This window comes from Saimiri boliviensis, chromosome 3 (genome assembly GCF_048565385.1).
Source record: "Saimiri boliviensis isolate mSaiBol1 chromosome 3, mSaiBol1.pri, whole genome shotgun sequence".
Lineage (NCBI taxonomy): Eukaryota > Metazoa > Chordata > Mammalia > Primates > Cebidae > Saimiri > Saimiri boliviensis.
In genome coordinates, this window is record NC_133451.1 from 4,806,369 (window position 1) to 4,832,419 (window position 26,051).

A 26,051-nucleotide genomic window follows, 5' to 3' on the forward strand; every position below is an offset into this window, starting at 1 on the left:
CCCATAGAACTGACATCTCTATAAGAAGAGGAAGACTTGCCAGCGCTCCCCCTCTCCCCACACACTCGGATAAAAGGCCACTGCAGACACAGCGATGTCCGCACGCCAGGAAGGACGGTCTCGGGAGAAGCCACGACCTGCCAGACCTGGCTCAGAGAGGACCAGCCTCCAGCACTGTGAGGGGAAATACGTCTGTCATTTACGCCACCCAGGCTGCGGTACCTCGTTACACGGCCCCAGCTGGCTGGTGCGCCACGGAAAGACACTCAGCATTAAAGGAGGCAGCCATGACGCTCTTGCCGATTCCTCCGGCGATGCCGTAAGCTCCCCATCCTGTGCAGCCGCTGACTGGGAGCGTCTCCCGGAAAAGCCTCCCGGGCCACAGGGAGCGAGAAGGTGGGGCAGACGGTGGGACTCCCATCATGGGACGGTCATCAGACGGGGCTCATTCGGACCTGCACGCCTCTCGTACCTCATCACCATGGTTTTCGGAGGGCCCCGTGGCCTACTGAGAAGAGAGTTCCTGACCATTGATGGACATGGCCATCCTCATTTTTCTGGGGACCTGTCCCTACAGCTCATGGCCTCTTTGGCATGATTTGACTCCTTCAGGAAGAAGCAAAGCCCTCCGCCAGGTGCAGTGGCTCACACCTGTAACCCACCACTTCGGGAGGCCAAGGCAGGAGAACCACTTGAGGCCAGGAGTTTAAGAGCAGCCTGGGAAACCTAGTGAGACCCCTTGTCTACAAAAAAAAAAAAAAAAATCAGCTGGGGATGGTGGCGCATGCCTGTAATCTCAACTCCTCAGGAGGCTGAGGCGGGGGGATTGCTTCAGCCCAGGAGTCTAAAGTTGCGGTCAGCTATGATTGCGCCACTGCACTCCAGCCTGGGCAACATAGCAAGACCCCGTCTCAGACGACAAGCAAACAAAAGAAGCAAAGGCAGAAAGGGCACCTCCCCAGAGCAGAAGTACAGCCTGCAGTGGCTTTGCTGTGTGTGGTCCACAACAGTCATGCGGCGGGGGTCGCCCGAAACTCATGGCGAATCCAACCCTTTGGGTGAGTCCTGGCAGGGCACCCAAGGAGATGCCACTTCTCTTGTTGCTCCGTGCCAAGAGGCCCTGGCACCCAGCTCTCCTCCCACCTTCAGCCCTCCTGCTGTGGCCGTCCCAACTGTGGGTCCCTGAGAGGGGCATGGCCAGAGCCTGGGGCAGGCCCACTCCGTGCCCCAGGAAGCCCCTATGAGCAGCCTCCGTGGGGCCTGGACCCAGAGCCTGCCCTGGTGACCCTCCCCTCCTCTGCCCCTTCCTGAGTATCCACCATGTAATTCTTACCACTTCAGGGTGAGGAAGGCCCAGGGCAGGCCCCCTGGGAGCAGCCCCCTCCTCAGCTCCCAAGACAGCCAAAGGGGGAGACCAAGGACTGGCAGCCCCCTTCCCCCGTGCCCTTCCTTCCGCTCCTTGTAGCAGGAGAGGGTTTGGAGGCTGCCCACCTACCCACCCCACCACCACAATGTGGCTCCGAAGCCGTCTGCAACACAGCCCCTCCAAGGACATCTCCCGAGGCCAGGAGGCACCATCCCTTTGAGACCTCCGCTGTGCGGGGTCAGGTTTTTGCCTCTTTGATGCCTGTCTCTGCCCTGGTTCCTCCCTGGACACATTGCCTGCCAGTGCCCTTCATTCAGAAGCCCCTCGGGGCTGGGTGCAGTGGCTCACACCTGTAACCCCAGCACTTTGGGAGGCCAAGGTGGGTGGATCACCTGAGGTTGAGAGTTTGAGACCAACCTAGAGATGGTGAAACCCCGTCTCTACTAAAAATACAAAATTAGCTGGGTATGGTGGCGCGCCTGTAGTCCCAGCTGTTAGGGAGTCTAAGGCAGGAGGATTGCTTGAAGGTGGGAGGACTGTTTGAAACCAGGAGGCGGAGGTTGCAGTGAACTGAGATTGAGCCACTGCACTCTAGCCTGGGCAACAGAGGGAGACTGCATCTCAAAAAAAAAAAAAAAAAAAAAAAAAAATTGAAAAACAAAAGAAAAGAAAACATCACACAAAGCCGGGTGACCTCCTTTCTGGTGTCCAGTGCAGGGGAAACCCGCACCCCTGCTCTGCCCCCACCTGATTCCCATGGCTGTCCGTGACCTTGCGAGCACCCAGCCTCTTTCCCGAACATCCTCCTGAGGGGACCGAGGCTCAGAGAAAAGCCACTGGCCAAGATCCCAAAGCTCCTTCTGGCAAAGCCCAAGGTCAGGCTTCTACCCGGGGCCCCGTTCGCAGACTGTGTCCACCCTCAGGTCCTGGGCCGACCTCTGAGGCCACGCGGAGGTGCGCGTCCGCCTCTGCTCCAGTGGGTCCCAGCCTAGGGCCTCCCGGCCGCAGCCCTCGGGGTCGGCTGGGCACCACGCAGCATTGCCCGCCCTCTGGGAAAGCCCCTTGTGTTTGCTCCTCGGGCTCTTCTGCCATCTCTGGCCCCACTCGGTGGACCTCACCCTCCAGATGGCACTGTCGGGGGGCGCCCTCCCCAGGCGAGGCTTGGCCCCACCCCAGCACACCTTCCCACCAAGACCCAGCTTCCGAAGAGGTGCTGGCCACAGCCATGGGCGGTGTCTCTTGAATTTCAGTCCCCTGACGTGTCCCCTGTGGAGGAGCCGGCAGTGGGGGCAGGCAGGTGCAGGCTGGGAGGGGAGCGGGTGCTGCTGAGGCCACGGGCCAGGCAGCCTCCATGTGCTGAGCGGTGGGTCCCCTCCGAACCCCCGGCCTAAGAAGGAAGGAGGGGCCCTAGCAGCGCCTCTTCAGCTTGCTGAGCGACCACTCCCTCAGCTGCAAAAGGGCCTCATCCCTGAAGCGTGGTCCTCAGGGCGGTTGTGGCCGAGGACCCAGGATGAATCTGTGCACAGCAGTGTGGGCACCGTCCTGCCTGTGGCCGCCAGCCGGCCTCTCCGCAGCATCCCCTGGAGGAGGCGCCAGAGGAGCCAGCTGAGCCAGCGCCAGGGACACTCTGGGCCACCGGGAACACCAAGATGAAGCACGTGGCATTGGATTGCAAACTAGATTACAACAGCAAGATCCATCCGTCCACGAGCATCTATGTAAATGTTGAGTAAACAGAGAGAAAGCGAGATCTGCCACGCAGAGGAATTCCAAATAACGTCAGCAGACGCCCCGTCCTCGAGGAGGGCGTTGTAACTCCCACTCCTGACGCGTGAGCAAGCGTGGGCTACACAGAGCAGCTCCTTCCCCAGATCGCCATGTGGGAGGGGAGGGACGGAGCAGGTCCACCGTGGAGGATCCTGATGCAGTGACCCAGTCAGCAAGGCCGCCACGGCCAGTGATCCACTCTGCTGACAGCAGGTGCCCTTGATAGGGCATGGCGAGGACACTTCACCCGGGGGATACTCCCCAACCCCACAGCCCCGGTATCTGCGTGAGAACATGCTAGGCAGCCCTCCTCAGCAGCTCTCCTCAAAACTGTCAAAGTCCTCAAACACAAGGAAAGCCTGCAAAAGGTCACAGCCGAGAGGAGCCAAGGGAGACGTGGCGACAAAGCCTCCTGTTTCCTGGGTGGGATCCTGGAGCAGAAGGACACCAGGTGACACCCAGGGAAACCCGAATCCCGTGTGGCGTGGAGGTGGCACCAATCTGTGGGCATGCCCTAGTGATGGGGGAGGAGACGGCAGGGAGGGTGCCAGAGCCCCCTGGACTACCTGAGGCTGTTCTGAAGGAAACATTTACTGAAATTCTAAAAAGATGGAAGAAGAGAGGAACAGGAGGAGGAAGAGGATAAAAGTGGAGGAAGTCGAGGAGGAGAAGACTTTTAGGAAGGGCTGAGGCTGCTCCTCTCCTAACAGGCCGCCTCCCAGGGTAAAGGATGCTGCAGCATCCCCCTCTGTAGCATATCAGAAGCCCCCTAGGATGTGAGCCTAGCAGCAAAGCCCTCCATGTGGAAGCTGGCAGTGCATTTTGTTCCCGCGAAGCCTCGTGGCTGGCAGGCAGGCATGAGTGCAGAGAAGGGAGAGGTCCACGTAGACCGTGTCCTCCGAGAAGGCTGAGCAGAGGAGACAGAGCCTGAGCCTGGACCCAGGAAGGGTCTGGACAGGTGGGAAGCCCTGGGCAGGACACTCATCGAGGGGTGGGACCCTGGGAGGGAGGGACCGAGGTGGCAGGACTGGGACTGGCGTTAGAGGGCCCCAGGGAGGAGGAGTGAGGTGGGCCACCATGGCCCTGTCCCCAGCTTCCCTGTGGCCTCAGGCCCCTCCAAGCATCTGATGGGTCTTGGGATGGGTCTTGGGACTCTCCTCAAGGAGATGTGCACGTGTGTCCACAGACTCCTGTTGGTGTAACTTCAGGGGACGCTGCCCCGTGGCTGGGAACTGGGGAGGGACAGGCACACTGTGATGTGTTAGATCCTTGGCCCAGTGAATGGGAGACAAGGCAGATCAGGGGCCACGATTCCAGATAGGAAGAAATGAGCCCTCCCCAGCCTCCCAGGTCCGCAGGCCACGCCAAGGGCACATGCAGCTTCGAGATGTGCCGGAAGTGAACCATCTTCCTCTGTTTAGCGTTCGTGTGGGTGTCGTTTTTGAAACTGCTGTTTGATTGCTGCTGGGGATGGCTGTAGTACAGCCGTAGTCAGTAGGAGAGATCCCTGGTGTCCTTCCAGTCTCCATGCTGTGAGGCCCCTGCTGCCACCGGAAGGTGCAGGAGTCCACCGTGGAGAATCCCGATGAGCGTGACCCGGCCAGCAAAGGTGCCACGTCCAGCAAGGGTGCCTGTAGAGCCAACCGAGGCTCTAAAACAGGCGTCCCCAAACTGCAGCCCATGGGCCGCACGTGGCCCCTGAGGCCATTTATCTGGCCCCCCGCCGCACTTCAGGAAGGGGCACCTCCTTCATTGGTGGTGAGAGGAGCACAGTATGTGGCGGCCCTCCAACGGTCGGAGGGACAGTGAACTGGCCCCTGTGTAAAAAGTTTGGGGACGCCTGCTCTAGAAGGTTCCATGCTGTTCTGGAGGGAGGTTGCTAAGGGAAGAACAGTTATCCATCAGACGCTCCATCAGCATCGACAGGCAAAATCAGCACCCACGGCCAGGCACAAGAAAATGCTGAAGTTAAGAGTCCGTGGCCCCTTCTGTGCCGTCAGCCTGACTGGGGCCACTAGGGTCTGCTCGGGCTGAGCCCTCCCCAATCCTGGTGACCTCCCCCACTGCGTATAGCCCACTGCCAGGCAGGAGCCCCCTCTGGGCCTGCGTCTATCGAACCCTCCTCATAAGTCCACCGCATGGCACCTGGCCAGCCCACCTCCAGGCCCAGCACGGCACTCACCCGCTGCGGAAGTTCTGTTTCTGTTTCATTCTGATGTCACTTCAGGGTCCTGCTGCTCTGAAAGGCTGTGCAGCTTGAGGGAGCATTCTCAGGTCCAGAGGACCTTTCCCCTTGCACCCTGACACCTAGTGCCGAGGGGGCGTCCTGCGGCTGGCAGGAGGGAGGAACGGGGCTTTGGGAGTGTCTTCTGCAGTGAGGGTACACCTTCTCATCACAAGCGTTCAGCACCCTGCATCTGTCTGTCACCTCATTCTCCACACAGGTGTGGGGGAGGGCGTCACCGGGTCACCTCGGCCCTCTGGATCCATGACTTGATAATCCAACCTTGTTCACAAAACAGAATTATGGTTCCAGGTGAGCTCAGCAATGGAAGCAGGGTCAGAGGACACTTCCCGTTTAACTTGCCAAAATAGAGTTGCATTTAAGAATGTGGTCCAGGCATGGTGGCTCACACCTGTAATCCCAGCACTTTGGGAGGCGGAGGCGGGAGGATTGCTTGAGCCCAAGAGTTCAAGACCAGACTGGGCATCATGACAAAACCCCATCTTTACAAAATGGAAAAAAATTAGCCAGGCGTGATGGCGCACACCTGTGGTCCCAGCCACTCGGGAAGCCAAGGTGGGAGGATGGCTGAAGCCCAGAGGGTGGAGCCTGCACCCTGCACTGAGACGTGATCACGCCACTGCACTCCCGCTTGGGTGACAGAGCAAGACCCTGTCATCCCCCACCCCCCCAAAAAAAAAGAATGTGGTAATGGATGGATACTATTCTTTCCTTATCTTCTGCAGCTGGCAAAATTTTATTCACTGGCTTTTAAGAATAGTTTTGATCATGTTAGTGCTTTAATCCTATTCTGAGTGGCTAATTTGTGGGTTCTTGAGGAAAACAGCATGCTTATATACAAGAATCATTAGGAAGAGGGGTCTTCTTGGTTTTGGCGAATTTACAGTTGGCTGGATTCGAACACCAGCCAGGGCGCAGAGGTGCAGGTGGAGTGAGCCCCCTAAGGCGTGATCTAAGAACAGCAAGCCCCGTGCCCTCAGCAGTGTCGCCCCTCTGCCGTGGGACCCTGGACAGAGTTCAGCTCAAGGTTGGATTAGCAAGTCCTTGGACACAGTCCCAAATGTGGATGAGGCCCACACTCCTTTCCCTGGGCAGGGGTCCCGGGCTGCTTCCCCGGGCAGGAGAGATAGGGCTCGCTGCGAATGAGCTTTTCACGCTTGAAATATTCTACTTTGCTTTCCCGTTTCCCCTTTGTCTGCTGCCTCTGCTCTTCTGTCTGGAGGCAGTGAAAGCGGCCGGAGCACCCCCAGCCTCTCCATGCTCTCGGACAGCAAGCCGCCCCCTTCCACCTACCAGCAGGCGCCTCGCCACTTCCACGTCCCAGGTAGGCTCCGGGACATGCTGGCTGGGCTCCTCACACCCAGCGTCTGGCCGCACCCGAACCATCAGCTTCCCTTGACTCAGCAGGTGCCAGGCGACGCTCCAGGCTCCTCCACTGCTCCCCAGACCCTGAGATTCTCTAAAACCATCAGACCGATGTGTGTGTGCCTTCCTTCAAAGTCCCACAAACGGCAGGGAGACACGCTTGTCCTCCTGGGAATGGGGTGGAGGAAAAGGGCTGTCCTAGCTGGCCACCCTTCCCCAGGGGCCACAAGGTTCCTGCCTGGTGCCCCACCCCCTGCAGATGGGGTTGGTGTCTGGAGTCAGGGAGGCTTGATGTGGGGCCTGGGTGTCTGTCGCTTGCTGGGTGCCAGTTCCTGCCTGGTGATTCTAGATCTGGGTGAGTGCTTGTTGCTTAAAAAAAGGCTATAGAACAGAAACCATCACAACTTGCTGCTTACCCTCCTGTTCTCTCCTTGTTTTTCTTTCTTCTTCCCCAGACACTGGCGTAAAAGATAACATCTATAGGAAACCCCCTATCTACAGACAGCATGGTACGGTTGGATCCCTCCGCTGCTGTGGTTTGCCCCGCATGCCTGTCAATACCCGTTTGCTTCTGAATGCACCCTTTTGTTGTGCTGTGATTAACGCAGGGAAGGCACCACCGAGGCCCTTAGCAGTCTATTAAATGCAAATTCACGACGATGAAGGGTCTGTCTGAGCAGGGACACTCCTATGTGTCATGAAGCCGAGGCTAATGCATTTCCGCCAGGGCTTGGGACGGGGGTTTACAGCCGAGAGCCTGGGGGTGGTGCCTTCAGCTGTGCGGCCAGCGTGACTTTAGCCAAGACAGGGAGGGCCAGAGGCTTCTGGAACCACGATCTGATCCAGGCCTGGTCTTTGGAATACAGAACAAACTTGAGTCAGTCGCTTATTCCTTCAGGAGACTTTAGTCTTTGTGTTTTGAAAGTTTCTGATGATGGGATGCGTGACCTTACCTTCAGTTACGGAGATGTCCTGCCTAAGTGAATAGGGGCTGGCACCCAGCTCTGCTCCACGTGAACCTGCCTGGGAGGTGCGCAGGGAGCAGCTTGCTTGGGCCCTGGAGCGGGGATCAGAGGCGAAAAGTCTCCCCTCTCTTTCCTCCTGGGATTTCTGGGTGATTGACAGCAGGTTGCTTTACCATCCTGAGCCTCGGTTTACTCATTTGCAAAACAGGACCAATCCCCTTCACCCTGGCCATTCCATGGCTGACCATGGGAACTTCATGAAATACTGAATATGAAAATGCATTCTAAACTCTAAAGTGCTGTGCACATGATGGGAATTGTTATCCAGTTGCTAGCAATGGGGAAGGGCATTTCCATATTGAACGTTCTTGTCCAGATGTGTCTAAAGCAAACAGCCACATCCCACATTGTCAACTGGATGGACACTTTCAGGGGGAATCTCATCAGAAGTGTGTTTTCTGTGACTTGCCGATAAATCAGTGATCAGGTCATGCAAACTTTTAAAAAATTTTCTCCATGATGGTAATAGGTCCTGTATTTTGTGCATTTTTTCATCTTCCCAAGAGGGAAAAAAAGTGAATGAAATCTCTTGAGTTTCCAGAAATGATGACTTCTACCATTGCCTTTCCACCAGAGAAGCTTAGAGCACAAATCTCCAAGAGGGATCAGAGAAAGATGGACTAGATAGACGCTAGGGCCCTTAGAAATTGTCCAGACCAGCTCCCTTGGGTTACAAGTGGGAAAACTGAGTCCTGACCAAAAGAAGGAGCAGCCACAGTAAGTGGCTGTGTTTCCATCATGGCCCTGGCCTGAACAGCCTGCCCTGCCCGGAAGGGCTGTGCATTCTGTGCTCATGGGGGCACAGATTGGGATTGACTACTGTGGCCTTTTATTAACCCACCCCACCTTTGTCTCAGATTGGTGCCTTAAAATGTGTGGTTCACATGTGCAGGACAGGAGGGGGTCTGCCCATTAGAAAGGGGAAGCGAGCAGGCCGGGTGCGTGGCTCACGCCTGTAATCCCAGCACTTTGGGAGGCTGAAGCAGGCGGATCATGAGGTCGGGAGATCGAGACTATCCTGGCCATGGTGAAATCCTGTCTCCACTGAAATACAAAAAATTAGCTGGGTGTGGTGGCATTGGCCGTAGTCCCAGCTACTCAGGAGGCTGAGGCAGGGGAATCGCTTGAATCTGGGGGATGGAGGTTGCAGTGAGCCGAGATTGTGCCACTGCACTCCAGCCTGCCAAAAGAGCAAGACTCCAACTCAAAAAAAAAAAAAAAAGAAAGAAAGGGGAAGAAAGCAAACCAGGTTATGAAATTGCTCATTGCTGTCCAGCAGACCCAGATCTAAGACAAAGAGCTTGGCCATTAGTCCCTTAACCAAACCATCACTGGAGCGAGGAGGTTTTACCCTCTCTAGTGATCGTCTTTGTGCGTCTTAAAAATCTGGCTACAAATGACTCTCCTATCCAAAGGCAAGTTAATTCGCTTTGATTAAACCCCAAGCAATTACCAAAACTCTTATCCTTTCAAAATTTTGCTATGGGCCGAGCACAGTGGCTCAGGCATATAATGCTGGCACTTTTGGAGGCCAAGGCCGGTGGCTTGACTGAGCTCTGGCATTTGAGACCAGCCTGGGCAACATGGTGAAACCCCATCTCTATTAAAATACAAAAAAAATAGCCAGGTGCAGCGGCATGAACCTGTAGTCCCAGCTACTCCAGAGGCTGAGGCAGGAGAATTCCTTGAACCGGGGAGGCAGAGGTTGCAGTGAGCCAAGATCATGCCACTGCACCCCAGCCTGGATGCCAGAGCGAGATGGCATCTCAAAAAAAAATTGCTGTATTAGTTTTTTTAAGAACTAGATTGGATAGAGCACCTGCTCCCTGCCAGGCACTTGGCCACATTCTGGGGACAAACATGAGTAAAATCCGTCCCAGACTTGCAGGTGAATGGGGCCTGACGCAGTGGTTCACACCTGTAACTCCAGCATGCTGGGAGGCCGAGGTGGGTGGATCACTTGAGCTCAGGAGTCTGAAACCAGTCTGGGCAACATGTAGAAACCCCATCTTAATTAATTAATTAATTAATTAATTTTTATTTATTTTTTTTGAGACACAGTCTCTCTGTAGGCCAGGCTGGAGTATAGTGGCATGATCTTGGCTCACTGCAACCTCCACCTCCCGGGTTCAAGCAATTCTCCTGTCTCATCCTCCTGAGTAGCTGGGACTTCAGGCACACACCACCATGCCTAGCTACTTTTTGTATTTTTAGTGAAGGTGGGGTTTTACTGTGTTGGCCAGGATGGTCTCAATCTCCTGACCTTGTGATCTGCCAGCATTGGCCTCCCAAAGTCCTGGGATTACAAGTGTGAGCCACCATGCCCAGCCCCTATCTTCACTAAAAATATTAAAAATTAGCTGGGTGTAGTGGCATGCACCTGTGGTCCCAGCTCATTGGGAGCCTGAGGTGGGAGGATCACTTGAGCCCGGGAGGTCAAATTTGCAATGAGCCAAGATCGTGCCACTGTCCTCCAGCCTGGGTGACAAAGCAAGATTCTGTCTCAAAAAGAAAGAAAGAAAGTAAATGGGCAGTGCAAATTGTATGTAATTGGGCATGAATTGATTTCCAGTGTACACATTTAAGATGTTCTTTTACCAGATATTCTCCTATCCAGGTAGAATTTATTCTGTCAAAAGTATGCCCATGAATGCCCGGGTATGTGCATATGTGTGTGTGCGTGCGTGCATGCGTGTATAAGAACCACATGCAGGCCGGGCGCGGTGGCTCAAGCCTGTAATCCCAGCACTTTGGGAGGCCGAGGCAGGCAGATCACCTGAGGTCAGGAATTTGAGACCAGCCTGGCCAACATGGTGAAACCCCGTCTCTACAAAAATTAGCTGGGCAGGATGGCGGGTGTCTGCAGTCCAGCTACTCAGGAGGCTGAGGCAGGAGAATCGCTTGAACCCAGGAGGCAGGGGTAGAGGCCGGGTTTCACCATGTTGCCTTACCAGGAAGCAGAGGTTTCAGTGAGCCAAGATCGTCCCACTGTACTCCTGCCTAGGTGACAGAGCAAGACTCTGTCTCAAAAAAAAAAAAAAAAAAAAAAAAAAAATCCATTTCCTTAATGTATTTACTTTCAACTCTCTGTTTCGAGCTCATTGAAAGTTTTTAAAGTTAGCACTGCATTTTCCTGATGCCCGAACCCTAGGATTCCTGCTTTAGGGAACTGAGCCTCCAGCATGAGAGTGGTCAGGCCTTCAGGGCGCAGGGGTGACACTTGATTTTGAAGATGCCTGGGGTTTGAGGAGCTGCCACTCAGTGTGTGGACACCACATACTAGGCCCTCAATAGAGGGCCTCGCCTCTCACCTGGGCACCTCTGAGGCTGCTGCTGGTACAGGTGAGGAGGCTGAGGCTGGGGTGGGAACAGGACCAGGCACTGGCTGAGCTGGCAGCCTTCGGGGCCCCACAGCGCACTCTTGCACCACTGCAGGCTCACTGCATGGTTACTATTTATTGGCTTCTTTAAACAGAGAAAGGAAGTAAAAGGAAATGAATAGAAAATAAAACAGGAAGGCGGGGCCAGGCACAGTGACTTACGGCTGTAAATCCAGCACTTTGGGAAGCCAAGGCAGGTGGATCACTTGAGGTCAGGAGTTCAAGAGCAGCCTGGCCAACATGGTGAAACCCCATCTCTGCTAAAAATACAAAATTAGCTGGGCGTGTTGGAACATGCCTGTAATCCCAGTTACTCAAGAGGCTGAGGCAGGAGAATTGCTTGAACCCAGGAGGCAGAAGTTGCAGTGAGCCGATATCGCGCCACTGCACTCCAGCCTGGGTAACGGAGGGAAACACGTCTCAAAAAAAATTAATTGATTAATTAAATATAATTAATTAAATAGACCAAATTCACGAGGGGAAAAATGATGGCTCCCCAACATTTCCCAGTCAGTTCGACGCTCCAGATACAGGGACAGTCCTCCTGGTTACCAGATTTGCTGTTTCATTTCTAAGCAATCCTGAGCCACCAGATGGCAACCTGGCTCTCCCCTCACCCCCAACACACACGCTTGCTCAGCAGGTGGGGGCTCTGACTGCTGCCCACCGGAAGCCAGCAGTGGAAACCACGCCACGGGGCATGCGCTATTCCCGATGTCTTTGCGCCCTGGTTTAGAGCAGGAATGAATCAGTCTTCGTTGTGTCTCTCTGGGATTCCAGATTCTAGGGGGGTTGAGTTTCATGTTGGTTTGGGGTCCTTTTTGGCCCCAAATGGTGGAGGCTTGTTTCTGTTTTGGGACCGGTGGGGTGGGGAGGAAAGGCAGGCTGTGTCCAGGGCAAGATGGCACTGGGTAGTCCCTGCTGAGTCCCCTCAAGGGAGCCAGGGAGTAGGAAGTCAGCCTCTCCCTAGAGGGTTCCTCATGGCCAATGGTTGCCAGGGCTCAGAAGGAACTGTCTGTGTGATACGAAACACACACTAACCCCTCCCTCTGCGGTGCAGAGAAGGCAGAAAGGCCATCCTAGAATGGTGGAAGACGGGCCAGGCGCAGTGGCTCACACCTGTAATCCCGGCATTTTGGGAGGCCGAGGCAGGTGGATCACCTGAGGTTAGGCGTTTGAGACCAGCTTGGCCAACATGGTGAAACCCTGTCTCTACTGAAAAATCAGCTGGGTGAGGTGGTAGGCGCCTGTAGTCCCAGATACTCTGAAGGCTGAGGTCTGCAAATTGCTTAAACCTGGGAGGCAGAGGTTGCAGTGAGCCGAGATAGCACCATTGCACTCTGGCCTGGGCAGCAGATCGAGACTTCATCTAAAAAAAAAAAAAATACATAAATAAAGAAAGGTGGAAGGGAGGGAGGCCGGAAGGAGGAGGGAGGGATGCAAAGGCATTGGCTGGGGCGGAGACTCCAGGCCCACTTTCCTCGTTGTCGTCTGAAGTCTTTTTCCATCCTGACATCAACCAGGGAGCAGACATTCTTATTCTGACTCAAGAGAGGAGAAAGCCCAGCATGGAGGGATTTGAATGACTTTAATTTATCCAAGGGTTGTTTTTCAAGCACCCACCCACTGTGTGCTAGGGCCTGTCCCAGTGCTGGGGATACATGGGTGACCCTGCATTCCCCCTGATCCCTGGAGCTGAGATTCTAGCAGATTTGCCCACGGCCAGACAGGTGAGAGGCTGAGGGAGGTTTCTAGTTGCCAGTGCACGTGCTCTGGGTCCCGCCCACACACTTGCGCTCTCACATACACATACTCACATTCCCTCCCTCCCTCTGCCTCTCTCTCTCTCTCCCCTCCTCTCAATGTCATTCCAATTCACTGTGAATTGTAGAGATAGAGATCATTCTGAGAAGAGAAAAAATCCTGTTGATGGGTCTACTCCTTAGAGGCTCAGTCCGGAGGGCATAGGAGGGGACAAATCCTCAAAACCTCCTGCAAAGCCATTCAAAGTCCCAGCAGCAGAGAGGACATCTCTCTCTGGCTGAAGGGATGAAGCCCCGAGCACCTTCCCCAGTTACTGTCAGCTCCTTCCCTTGTCAGAGAGAGCGCCCGCTGGTGCCGGCCCTGGCTCCTGGCTGCTGGAATCCTGGACTTGCCTCAGGCTTGTGCAGACATTCTCAGGAATGATTCTGCACTGGAGACAGAGGAAAGTCTGGTGAGGAGTACGGCAGAGACCACCTTCTGGTGACAGAGCCTTGGCTGGCCCCAGCAGCACAGTGGTGGAACAGCCCCCACATCTGCTGGCCCCTGCGCACTGGCAAGAGATCTTTGGAGGTTAGGGCTGTTGCTGTGTTGATGCCAGCAAAGAGGGAGCTGGTAGGGCCCTCCCTTGGAAACACGGGGTGTGTGCGTGTCCATCTCACTCACTTCCTCTGTGCACGTTGGCTGCAGATTGGCACATCGGTCACCCAAGGGAGTGCAGAGGCTTATCAGATGCAGCCGTGGCCCTCGAAGCATCTCTCTTCAGCTGCTCTGTGGGGAAGCGGATTTGTACACGTTACAGGAAGTCAAGTGGTTGGCGATGCAGCCCTGAGTCTCAAAATTTACGTGTCTGACATGGAGGACAAAGTGACTCCAGCTCTGGCTTCAGGGTCAGAGACAGACAAGGTTCCAATTACCATCTATGTGACCTTAGACTCTGGACCTCGGTCTCCTCATCAGTAAATTAGGTTCATAGCATCTATTATTATCTATTAACATGCTTTAAAAATGTTTACCCAAGGCCCAGTGACTCAACTCCTGTAATCCCAGCACTTTGGGAGGCCAAGGCGGGTGAATCATCTGTGGTCAGGAGTTCAAGACCAACCTGACCAACATGGCAAAATGTCATCTCAACTAAAAATGCAAAAAATTGGCCAGACACGGTGGCAAGCACCTGTAATCCCAGCTACTCAGGAGGCTACGGCAGGAGAATCACTTGAACCCAGGAGGCAGAGGTTGCAGTGAGCCGAGATTGTGCCATTGCACTTCAGCCTGAGCGACAGAGCGAGACTCTGTCTCAAAAAAGAAGAGTTTATCCAGACCACAATACAGGGTTTATCCAATGAGTAGATGTATTCAGTAAGTACTTACCACATGCATGTTCTCAGGAACACACCTCTGTGTTGACTTTGCCCTTCCCATCAAAGCTCTTGTTATGTACCACCTCTGCCTCCACTTCACTGGCCTGTAAGCTTCTGAAAGACAAGGGTCATGTCTGAGTTTTTTCAGCATGCCCCATTCTTAAGATAGTACAGTGCACAGTAGGCACTCGAGACAGAGAGGGGGACAAAGGTTGAGGGGCTAAGAGTGAACAGAGGGTAGATGGACTGATCCATGCATTAAGGGCTACATGGATGAATGGATGCATCAGTGAGCAAAGAAATGAAGTGGACAAAGAGAGGGATAGATGAATGCATGGGTAAGTGGGCAGATGGGTGGGTGGGTGGGTGGGTGGGTAGATGGATGGATGGATGAGTAGGTGATTGAGTAGATTAGTGGAAGCTGGATGAATATAAAAATAATGGATGCACAAGTGGATGGATAGATGGATGGATGGTGGGTGGATGGATGGGTAAATGGATGTTTGGGTGGCTGGGTGGATGGATGGATGGGTGAGTGAAGGATGGATGGATCGATGGGTAGATGGATGGGTGGTGGGGTGGATGGGGGGTGGGTGGATAGATGGATGGACAGATGGATGGATGGATGGATGGATAGATTAATAGATGGGTGGATAGGTGGGTGGATGGATGGATGAATGGATGGATGAAGGATAGGTGGATGGATGGATGGATGAATGGGAAGATGGGTGGATGGGTAGATGGATGGGTAGATGAATAGATGAGTGGATGGGTGGATGGATGGATGAAGGATGGGTGGAGGGATGGGGTAGATGGATGCATGGGTGGGTGGATGGGTAGATGGATGGATGGATAGATAGATGAATAGATGGTGGATGGGAGGATGGGTGGATGGGTGAATGGATGGGTGGGTGGATGGATTGATGGGTGGGTAGATGGGTAGATGGATGGATGGGTAGATAGATGAACAGATGGGTGAATAGGTGGGTGGATGGGTGGATGGATGGGTGGGTGGGTGAATGGATGGGTGGATGGATTGATGGGTGGGTAGATGGGTAGATGGATGGATGGGTAGATAAATGAACAGATGGGTGGATAGGTGGGTGGATGGGTGGATGGATGGGTGGGTGGGTGGATGGATGAATGGATGGATGGATGGATGGGTGAGTGAGTGGATGGATAAATGGATGGGTGGGTGGGTAGATGGGTGGATGGATGAATGAATGGATGGATGGATGAATGAATGAATGGATGGATGGATGAAAGATGAGTTGGTGGATGGGTGGGTAGATGGATGGATAGATGGATGGATGGGTGGGTGAATGGGTGGGTAGATGCATGGATGAATGGGCAGATGGGTGGATGGGTAGATGGATGAATAGATAAAGTGTATGTAAGAAGGAGTAAAGGGGTAAGGGATGTCCACAGGCTGGCATGGATGTTCATATGTGAATGAATTATAAGATGGGGTTTGGGAAGGAGGAAAAGCAGGCCAGTTCTGTACATAGAAAAGTAATTTGAGACCTCTTTCATTCAGACGCTGCCAACCAAAGGTATCCCAAGGAATACAGGGAATAGAAAGTCAGCCTTTCCCAAGAGGGTTCCTCATGACAAATGCATTCCAGAACTCGGGAGGAGCTCCTGTGTGATGCAAGAGACATTTTAAACTCTCTTTCTCTGATTGTCCTGAACTGATCTGTCTGACATCCCAAAGCAGCGTGCTACAAATCAGCCTCAGCGTTGGCCTCTCGTTTATCCCGAATTTTTCAAACCTGTAAGCTGAGTTTTCCATTATGTCCCCACATTCATGCAGGTTTTCTCACGTGGTCCTCACAACTTGGAGGGTAGGCATCCTTTGCCTATTTTACAGATGAGGAAACTGAGGCTCAGAGCTGTTACGGGAGCAAGCCACCAATAATCCAAAGTGCCAGTTTTCTATCTTTTCCTACCCAGGCTCCTAGTTCTCAAGAGACTTGGTTGTCTGTTTTGTGAGCTTGCAAACTGGTTTTCAAAAAGTCCTTGGTCCAAGTCTGGTTAAACTATGCCCATCTGGAGGAGCTGGCAGTGTTTGCAGAGGAAGCTTGCTAAATCTTGGCAGAATATCCCTCTCTCAGATGTCAGGGGCTGTTCTTGAGACCTGAGATGGCTCTCCAGCCAGAATGTGTCTGGTCAGCCATCTTCCGTAGCTGCGGGAAGTCCTTGCAGTCAGGGTGACCTCTGGGCCCCCAGGCCTGAATTCCAAGGGCTGGGATTTCATGTCCCCAAGGGCCCTTCATCTGGAGCAAACTAATTATTCGTGCACGTGCAGATTACTCCAAGTGGTGTGATCCACATTTCGGCGTCCTGGCTTTTCAGGAAATGGTGCACTTACTTTTACCAGCCGACTCAGCCCCAGGGACTTCTCTGGCTCGGACGATGGCTATGCCCTTAGAGCTCCAAGTAGTCCCTGGCCTGCCTCGTCCCTGGGACTTGCTGGGCAGCTGCCAAGAGTCATGACTGATGCGTGGCCGCATGCTCAAGGGCTCCGCTGCCGGGCGACGGCTGTTGTCTGGGCAACAGGAGAGTCCAGCTGTGGGCATGCGTCCCCCAGAGCTCCCTGCCCCCTCTGCCTCTCCATCAGGCACTTCTGGAGCCAGGCTGGGCGTCGATTTGCCTCTGCGAGTGGGGAGAGCAGGGCTTTGTGTTTTCACGCTGAAAATCACTGTCACTCCTGGACGAAGGAGAAACAGGTAGCCGTTGAGAGTAACGAGATGTCAGTGTATTCGGAACGGAACTGCTCAGTCTTCAATTTTGGCCTTATCTTGTCAAGGTCCTGTAGTCCAATCCCAAATTTCCAAGCTCTCTGGCCTGGTATCAGTCTTGTCCTTGGTGGTGCAGGAGGCAGGGTACGCCAAAAGACAGACGGGCCCGAGCCTGCCGCCCGCTGCAGGTAAGAAGCCCGCCTCGGCGTGTCCTTCCTGAGGCCCGGGTCTTCGTGGTGGGCTGGGGACCGAGACGGGTTTTTGTGTAATTGTTCAGTGCATGGGGGTCAGTGTTTTCTGTACGGGATACAGAAGGTGTGGGGCTTTACGTACGAAATTGGATGCCGAGAAATGTCAGCATGGCCTCGTGTGATTTATTTGCTCATTCTTGGCTGGAGATGTCAGCCCAGCTGGGTGACAACCTCCCCACAAAAAAGGCGAATGGAAAATCCAGACGCTTCATTACTCAGCTCCAGACAGTATCCTTGGTAAAGGGACTGTTGCGAAATGGACTTTTGCTTGTTCTAGTTAACATTGAGTCCATTTCTGGTTGTGTTTTGTAATCTTGTCATTTCCTGACCGTGGACGTCTTCCAGTAGCAGAAACCGTCACCATTTTGCAGTTTGCCAGCAGTTAGCCAGGTGGGGCAGACAGGGAAGGACTTTGGGCTCAGAAGGCCTGGCTCACGTCGGCCTCTGGTGCCCACTCATCCGTGACCCTGTGTGAGGCGTGCCACGTCCCTGAGCCTCAGTCTCTTGATCTGTGAAACAGTGTGAAGCCCCTTCCTGGGGGAGCGGGTGGGGTAGGTATTGGCATACGCAGAGCCCCTTGCCCAGCTCAGACACGTTGACCTCCATGACTGAGACTTTGTGTTAGGTGGGAGGTTTTTAAAATGCATGTTCTCAAAAGGCCACATGGGCCGGGTATGGTGCCTCAAGCCTGTAATCCTAGCACTTTGGGAGGCTGAGGCACGTGGATCACTTGAGAACTTGGTCAAGAGTTCAAGACCGTGTATGTTGGTGGGAAAATAGGGGAGGGACAGAGCTGGAGGTGGTGGCGGGGGGATTTGGTGAGATAGCATGGGTTTTGTTTTTTTTTTTTAAAAAAAAAAAGAAATCTTCATTTTGCTTTGGAAACCAGAGCATTTAAAATTTTTTCTAAGAGGTGTTATCATTTTCAATCTAGTATTATAATTTCTATGGTCATATACTATATGTATTACCTCATAAGCTTTTTAAGTAAACCATCACTACTTTAAAAAATAATAATTAAAAAAAAAAAAAAAGAGTTCAAGACCAGCCTGGCCAACATAGCAAAACCCTGTCTCTACCAGAAATACAAAACTTAGCCAGGCGTGGTGGCACACACCTGTAATCCCAGCTTCCCTGGGTAGCTGAGGCAAGAGAATCGCTTGAACCCGGGAGGCAGACGTTGCAGTGAGCTGAGATTGCACCACTGCACTCCAGCCTGGGTGACGACAGAGTGGGACTCCGTCTCAAAAACAAAACAAAACAAAATCAAAGGCCACGTGGCTGCATCTGCAAACGTGGCTCTGCTCTGTGTGGATGTTTGGCTGGAACTGAAATCGGGCCTCACTTCACACCCCTGCTGCCATTGCTCCCCGGGCAGGTTCTCTGGGGGCCTCGTCCAGCTCACTCTCTGTTCCTTACCCCTCGAAAGGCACTCATACGACTGACCTTCTCTTTGATTGATTTTTCATTTTTGAGCATAACTGTAACATGGGAAATTGTGATGTGGAAACCCACAATAAATGGTGTGTTGCCTTTACAAATTGATCTTTCCCTTCCAGCTGCGAGGCGATCCGATGCGGAGGATGGGAGCTTCGACCAGGATAGCAGGAAGGTAATGCCAGGGAGCAGAGCTAGCTTAGAACAGCCTTGCTCAGAAAGAAGGCGATTTTGTGGGAGCGTCTCCAGTGGGAACTTCAGAATCTTTCTCATGCGTTCTGTTCCCTAGGGGCCCTGCAAGGCCGAAAGCACGAGGCCCTTCCTTCCGTTTCCTTCCTGCGTTTAGGACACACACACCTTCTACCAAGGTCCTGGTTATATGCCCGTGTGCCTTGGTTATGGTTCTGCGACTCAAGAGATGTGTGCCATGAAAGGGAAATAAACCAGAGTGTATCCCTGGGGCATCCTCTAGTCTAGAACAGGTTCAGCAGGCGTTTTTCATACAGGGCCATAAAGAGAGTAAATACGTCCGGCTTTGTGGGGCTACACCGTCTCCAGTGCAGCCACCGAACTCTGTGAGCGCAGCCAGAGCCGAGACATGAACGGGCATCTCCGTGTTCCAACGACATGCTCGTCACAAAAGCAGGCTGTGCGCTGGGCGTGGCGCCTGGGCTGCGTTCAACCTCCCTGGCTCCCTTCACCTGTGCTAGCGCTGGAACGCAGGGTTGTGTGTGGGAAGAGCCCAAGGCTGGACTTGGCAGCCTCCCTCGTTCTTCCCATGCGGATCCCTGCGGGTCCCTGGCCCCCCGGAGCCTGGATGGCTGTGTCCGTAAGTTGGGGCAGCTCCCTTTCCTCTAGGTGCTCCATGTACCTCCACGGCGTCTGGATAGGTCTCACTCAGCGGCGAGGTTTCTATTGAAAGCTACATTTCTCACGTATTGAGTTTTCTCACACTGGGGTCAGCTCATAGGTTAAAAGCAAGGAAGCTGGCCAGGCGCAGTGTCTCGCGCCTGTAATCTCAGCACTTTGGGAGGCCAGTGTAGGTGGATCACGAGGTCAAGAGATCAAGATCATCATGGCCAACATAGTGAAACTCCGTCTCTACTAAAAATATACAGATTGGCCTGGCGTGGTGGCATGCGCCTGTAGTCCCAGCTACTCGGGAACCTGAGGCAGGAGAATCGCTTGAACCCGGGAGGTGGAGGTTGCAGAGATCGCACTACTGCACTCTAGCCTGGACAGCAAGAGCGAAACTCTGTCTCAAAAAAAAAAAAAAAAAAAAAAAAAAAAAAAAAAAAAAAAAGTAAAGAAGCTGCAAGAAAGGTCCAGTGAGATGTTTCCACCACTGCAGGCGACCTCGAAATCCACGTGACTTTGTTTTTTCCTTCAGCAGAAGAGCAGCTGGCTGATGCTCAAGGGGGAGTCAGACACCAGGACCAACTCTCCAGACCTGGACAGCCAGTCCTTGTCCCACAGCAGCGGGCCCGAAAGGGACCCTCTCCACCGGACGCCAGGGGACAGCTTTCACGCACGTGAGTGGTTCTTTTGAAGAAGGAGCTGTGATGTGCACAAAAGGCCTTGCAGCAAAGGGGCCCCGTAACTCAGAGCAATCCCCCCAAATCTAAGCCTTGCCTGTTAAAAAGCATAAGAGCAAGCCAGCAAACCTAAGCACCGACTGGATGGAAAACGGGGCTCCTGCAGTTTGCTCACTTGGCCGTCCCCGAGCCAGTCTGCTAGCAGGGGTCATGCCTGCATGTCCCCTCACAGCTCTCCAGGGCCTTCGAGAATGCAGAATGCCAGATCTGCTCCTGGGCTGCTCAGGAGAAAGGCGTCCGGGCTGACGGGTGGGAGTCGAGGCCTCTTCCCTCCAGAGCACACATGGGCATGGTCCGGCTGATGAGTACAGACTTGGAGTTGGTGACAGAGCACCGTCCCTGTCCCCTGTGACTCATCCTGAACAAGGCACGGCCTCAGGCCTCACAGGGAGACAGGGATGGCGTCTGCCTGCCCCTAGGGGTGTTCTGAAGACTGAATCGGGGTGATTTTCAAATGTACAGAAAACTTCAGATAATGCTGTTTGCTTCCAGCCGCTGTAACTCGTAGGTGAAAACCAGTAGCAGATGCAGCCAGACTCACTCAGCGCCTCCCAGAAGGGTCTCGGCTGGGCGGGGGGCAGTTTTCCTTGGGCTTAGCTTGGAAGCAGGGGCCGGGAGGTGTGAGAGCAGAAGAAAGACCTGGTTTTGCAGTGAGGCAGACCCAAATTCAAATTCGAGCTCACCACTGACCAGCCATGTGACGGGCCAAGTGGAAGTGGGTACATGTGTGGCACTCAGCCAGCCATAGTAGATGCTCTGTAAACAGAAACTGCTTCTCATCCTCATCCTCACCTTCATGCCTGGAAACTGTAAACCATCTCACTTAACAACTTAAGTAGAAAAGTGTTTCAATGTGCCGCAGAAGCTTGGAGACTATAATACGTTAAAGAATCACTTGAAACAAAGAAAGGTGTGTCGCTTGCTCTGTAAGCAGGTGTCTGTGTACCCCTCGGGCCTCTGTCCCCACCTGGGGTGCAGCTTTGTAAATATCAGGATCCCAGAGGCTGGGCACAAGGCTGATGTTGCCATAGGAAAGCCACCAAGCCACCTGCAAAAAAATCCCCCAGAGGGAGAGGGGCCAACCCCAGATGGCAGCCTGTTCCCTCCGGGTGAACTGCCCATTTCATCTGCAGGCAGGGCAGGGGGCTATGGGGCTGGTCCGCATATGCCTGCCTGTGCCCCATGGGCAGCTGCCTGCCAGTCCCCCAGTCCCTCTCTCTCGGGTCCCAGGAATCCCTGCCCCCGGCTGGTACAGTGCTTGCTTGCAGGCCAGGGAACATTGGCCTGGCCCGTGGCCCCTCTGCCCTGCACTCACGTGTCCTGATGGCGGTTGTGTTTGTAAGGGGAGCTCCTCTTACACCAGCTCAGTAGCGTCCCCAGCACCATCCCCACCTTGTTCAGTGTCCCGGCATCAAGGCGTTGGCCCTGGCCCTGGCCCTGGGAACCAGGAAATCAGTGTTTGGGGATCTCAGGGTGGCATCATTCAGCATTCAGTCCTTCCTATCCAGGTGGCCGGCAGGACTCTGCAAGGCTGGGGCCACACTCGTGACCCCCCCAATTTGATGACCCCCCCAATTTGATGACCCTCAGACTCTTTGAGGAGGCCAACTATTGTCCCCAGAATTCCCACTCATGTCTGTGGCCTGCCTGTGGCTCAGGACTGTGGGAGGAGGGGTGCTGTGTGGGAGAAGCCAGGCTACAGCCGGGCTGCCCCCCGGACCCCCCGGGCCCCTGAAAGGCTGTGTGGCCTGCACATGTGGCTTCCCCTCTTATACCGCTTCCTCATTTAAAAATGCCGGAATGTAGGTGCCCTGGAGTTGCTCCAGGAGCTCACAAGCCTGGCGAGGGGCAGGCCCTTCGAGGCCCAGAAGCCATGGCAGGTCACTCAGCGGCCAGGGCCTGTGTCAGCCCTGCCCCTCGCTGCCACGTTCTCCTTCCAGGCTGCCTGTGCAGACCCATGCAGGATGCAGCGGCCTCCGTCCTGGCGTGCTGGGTCTGCAGGACTCCTACGGCCCGTGCTGAGCTCACGAATTCCCCTGGGGGATTGTGCGCCAGCGAAGGTGTGTGTCTTCCCCCTGCCGTGCCTGCTTACGAGGCTGTGGCTGTGCCGCTGTCCTTCCTGCGCTTTCTGCTGGTGTTTTGACGTTATGTCCTCTGAGCAGGAACCCACGGTGTCTAACCATTCTGATCGTGCCTTTATTTCCATCTCCATGGCATTGCCTTGTTTCCCGATTTGCATGGGAATGGCAGCGACGACCCAGGCTGCCAGCTGTGCCTGGATCAGGTGAGCCTTGCCATCTGCGGCCTCCTGAGGAATCCAGGCGGGAAGGGGAGCACACGGAGATGGAGAGCTAGCCACTCTTTTCTGTCGGGGTCCTTTTGATTCTCACCAAGTAGCCCCAGACCTGAGTCCATGCGCACCAGTTCCATTTGCATACAGTGTTCACTGAACAGAGCGTTTGCACACAGCAAGGCTGGCCCCCGTGCCTCGGGCCGCCCATCGGTGGCGCCCAAGGAAGGTAGGATTGTGACACTCAACACAGTGGGCACTCAATAAATGTCTGTTGAATTGAAATGCGTTACATTCAACGGGTATTTATTGAGCACCCACTCTGTGCCAGACGCTGAGCGGGGCGCCGAGGGGGACAGAGAAGATGAGAGGAGCCCCAGGAGAAGCATGCAGGGGGCTGGGAGAGGCAGAGACGCCGACAGAGTGAGTGCACGCACGTCCGCCGCCACCTGCCCGCCGGGTGCTGCTGTGGCCTCACAAGGGCTGGGTCACAAAGTCGTGTCACCCACAGCACCATCTGCGCATCTCACCCGGGACTGAATCCATCATTCAGTCATTCATCCATCCCTCCACAAAATACTTACTGAGCACCTACTATGCGCTGGGCTTGGTGCTAGGCACTGGAGAGGCAGTGGTGAGCGTGGCCCAGTCCCTGTTCCCCAGCAGGGAAGCCAGAGGACTCTACAGTGGTGACAAGCCAGGGAGCCATCCCCACCCCATTAGTTCTCAGCAGGCACCACCATCCCTCCAAAGAAGGTGTCATATTATTAGACATAGAAATATAATATAGAATAGATTTCCATAATATAGAAATCTATTTCTATAGAATAGATTTCCATAATATAGAAATTCTATAGATTTCAATAATATAGAAATCTCTATATTATTACAGACTATTTTTCTGTTCCTTTTTATATTACACAGAGGGGTTTATCTGGACTACATGCAGAGCAGTTTATATTATCAGTGAACCTGAATTCTGCACAGGAAGGGAGGCTATGGATTTTTTGTTGCAAGAGGCGTTATTGGACGAGGCTCGCTGCCCTGGCAAGGGACACAAGGGGGTCCCACGTCCTCCCCTCCCTGGCAGCCCGGCCTGCTGCTGCTTGGGGTTCCACATTCCTAACCTCTTGAGGCCCCATCCTCTCTTTTGAGGTCTTCCACATCCCACCCTTGGAGGTCAGAGGCATGTCAGCATAATACAAACCCCATGGGCAGCTTGAGGCACAGCCCAGAGGACTCAGCGGCCCCTGGAAAGGACCCAGCACTTCTACAGGGAATAAGTCCCTTTCCTCAAATGCCAGCACGTGAGGCCCGTGTGAGCAGTGGGAGTGTGGGAGTCAGGGTGGCTTGGCCAGGTTGGACGGGGTGAGGGAAGCTCTGAATTAACTACCACGGCAGCACAGGGGGGCCCCCGTGGGGGCGCTTCACCCCCAACCTGCTGGGGCTTTGGCATTTTCTGTCCCCTCTTGTGCTCCCTGGCTGTGGGACCAGGTGGAGTCCTGTGTCTGCTTGTCTCCCCGCTGCCTGGTCTCGGAGCCTGCTGGGAGGGAGGGGCGGGAGGCGGCATCTCTGCTGCAGCTTTCCTGTTCCTGCCAGCAGAAGGGAAGGCGGTGGGTGGGGGCTGGGACAGAGGTGGCCTTCCTCCTTTCTCCTTTTATTCCTCCGGAGTTGCAAAGTGGGGCAGAAAAGTTCTTCTCACATTCCTTAGTCCACGGTTGAAGGAAGAGACTCCCTGATAGGCTACCTGTGAATCTCCAGAGAGTATCTGGTGGGACGGGCAGGGCACGTGGCTCAGGCTTAGAGATGTGAGACCCCCCTGAGGGTGGAATCCTCAAACATCAGAACTGGAAGAAGAGGGCCAGGAACGGTGGCTATAATCCCAGCACTTTGGGAGGCCTAGGTGGGTGGGTCACCTGAGGTCAGGAGTTTGAGACCAGCCTGATCAACATGGTGAAACTAAATACGAAAAATTAGGCAGGCGTGGTGGAGGATGCTTGTAATCCCAGCTACTTGAGAGGCTGAGGCAGGAGAATTGCTTGAACCCGGGAGGCGGAGGTTGCAGTGACCCGAGATTGCGCCATTGCACTCTAGTCTGGGGGACAGAGCGAGACTCTGTCTCAAAAAAAAAAATAATAAAATAAAAAAGAACTGGAAGAAGAGCATAGCAGCCCAGAGACAGTGGGTGGGGGCTGCCAGTGAGCAGATGCGGGCGCTCGCCAGCTTCTGACCTGGGACTGTGTGACTTTACGCTGGCGTGGAAGCCGTGTACACCAGGTAGAAAGCATACCTGGAGGGCCCACACACCCACTGCTTCTCACCCTCAGTACAGCATTCAGCGAATGAACAAGCCGGTCAGCCCCTAGCGATGCACCAGGCTGTGCGTGAGATGACTCTGCCTTGACAGGGCGAAGGCTAACGCTGGTTTCCGAGCATGTTTAAAGCAGGCTGGCTAAGCCGTGATGTTCACTAGGTTAGGTGCATTCAATGCGTTTTCGACTTAGGATCTTTTTATCTTACTGGGTTTATGGGATGTGTTGAGCCTATGGTGAGCCAAGAGGCATCTGTCTGTATTTCATGAGTTCTCGCTGTGTTCTGGCGCTGTCCTGGATGCCGGGGACAGAGCAGAGGCCAAAACAGACAAAGTTCCCTGTCTTGGGAGCCAACATTCTAGTGGGGACGGGGCGACATAGAAGCAAGCTGAACGTGAGTTACATCAGTGCCCTGTGCTAGGAGGGACAGAGAGGGCCGGGGAATCGTGCACTGTCAAACGCAGTAAGTAGTCAGGGCAGAGAGACGGTGCCTGGCACGGCTTGAAGCGGGTGTAGCCTTGAATAGGGGCAGCATACGGGGGAAGGCATTTCAGCTCCCCGAGGGCGGAGGCTGGGCCGTAGGTTGGAAGAACAGCATGGGCCACGTGTCAGGTTTGTGCACCCTTTGGAGGACCCAGGCCTGACTCAGGGTTTAAGCAGCACAGCCAGGCAGGAGCAGGGTGGCCTTGGGAAACTGAGGCATCGAGGGTGGCAGGGTGGGACGCACCGGAAGCTGGCAGAAGCAGGCCGAGGTCCAGTCAGGAAAGGTCTGGAGTGCAGTGCCAGGGAGGGCGAGTTGGCACGACATGGGAGTGAGGTTTTGTGTCACATGTTTAAAGCATCAGAAGGCAGCTGCACAGACGGTGGACCAGAGGCTGCTCAGCCAGGGCGAGAGGAATTGTGGCGCGCACAAAAGCAGCTGGGGGCTCTGGAAGGATCTCACCGGCAGGGCCCGCATAGGAGCAGCTCAGGAACCACGGGCTGCGGGGATGACAGAATCAAGGAAGACGCTGGGTGGTTCTGGCGCAGGCCGCCGTGGTGGGGTGGGAACAGGTGGGTGTCTTCACGTGGGCTTGGATTGCCTGAGATGTCCAGGCAGGGCTGCCGGGGGCGGATGGAGCTCGGAGGAGACAGCCAGGCTGGAGGCCCCCAGAT

At 54.4% G+C, this 26,051-nt stretch overlaps 1 protein-coding gene across 19 annotated transcripts in view; it reads left to right on the top strand.

Annotated features, from left to right (window-relative positions):
• Positions 1-26,051, top strand: part of ABLIM2 (actin binding LIM protein family member 2) — a 189,127-nt gene that overhangs the window by 127,931 nt on the left and 35,145 nt on the right. For 5 of the 19 annotated variants that reach the window (XR_012516799.1, XM_074395839.1, XM_074395832.1 and 2 more), the window contains 5 exons: positions 6,601-6,702; positions 7,199-7,252; positions 17,080-17,199; positions 18,822-18,874; positions 20,090-20,231. Coding sequence is in view for 14 of the 19 variants with exons in the window: in XM_074395839.1 (XP_074251940.1) it covers positions 6,601-6,702; positions 7,199-7,252; positions 17,080-17,199; positions 18,822-18,874; positions 20,090-20,231 (471 nt within the window). In the remaining 5 variants the exon portion in view is untranslated. Of the gene's footprint in view, positions 1-6,600; positions 6,703-7,198; positions 7,253-17,079; positions 17,200-18,821; positions 18,875-20,089; positions 24,078-26,051 lie in introns of those variants that run through there. The other 14 variants (XR_012516800.1, XR_012516801.1, XM_074395836.1 and 11 more) reach the window with 6 other exon arrangements.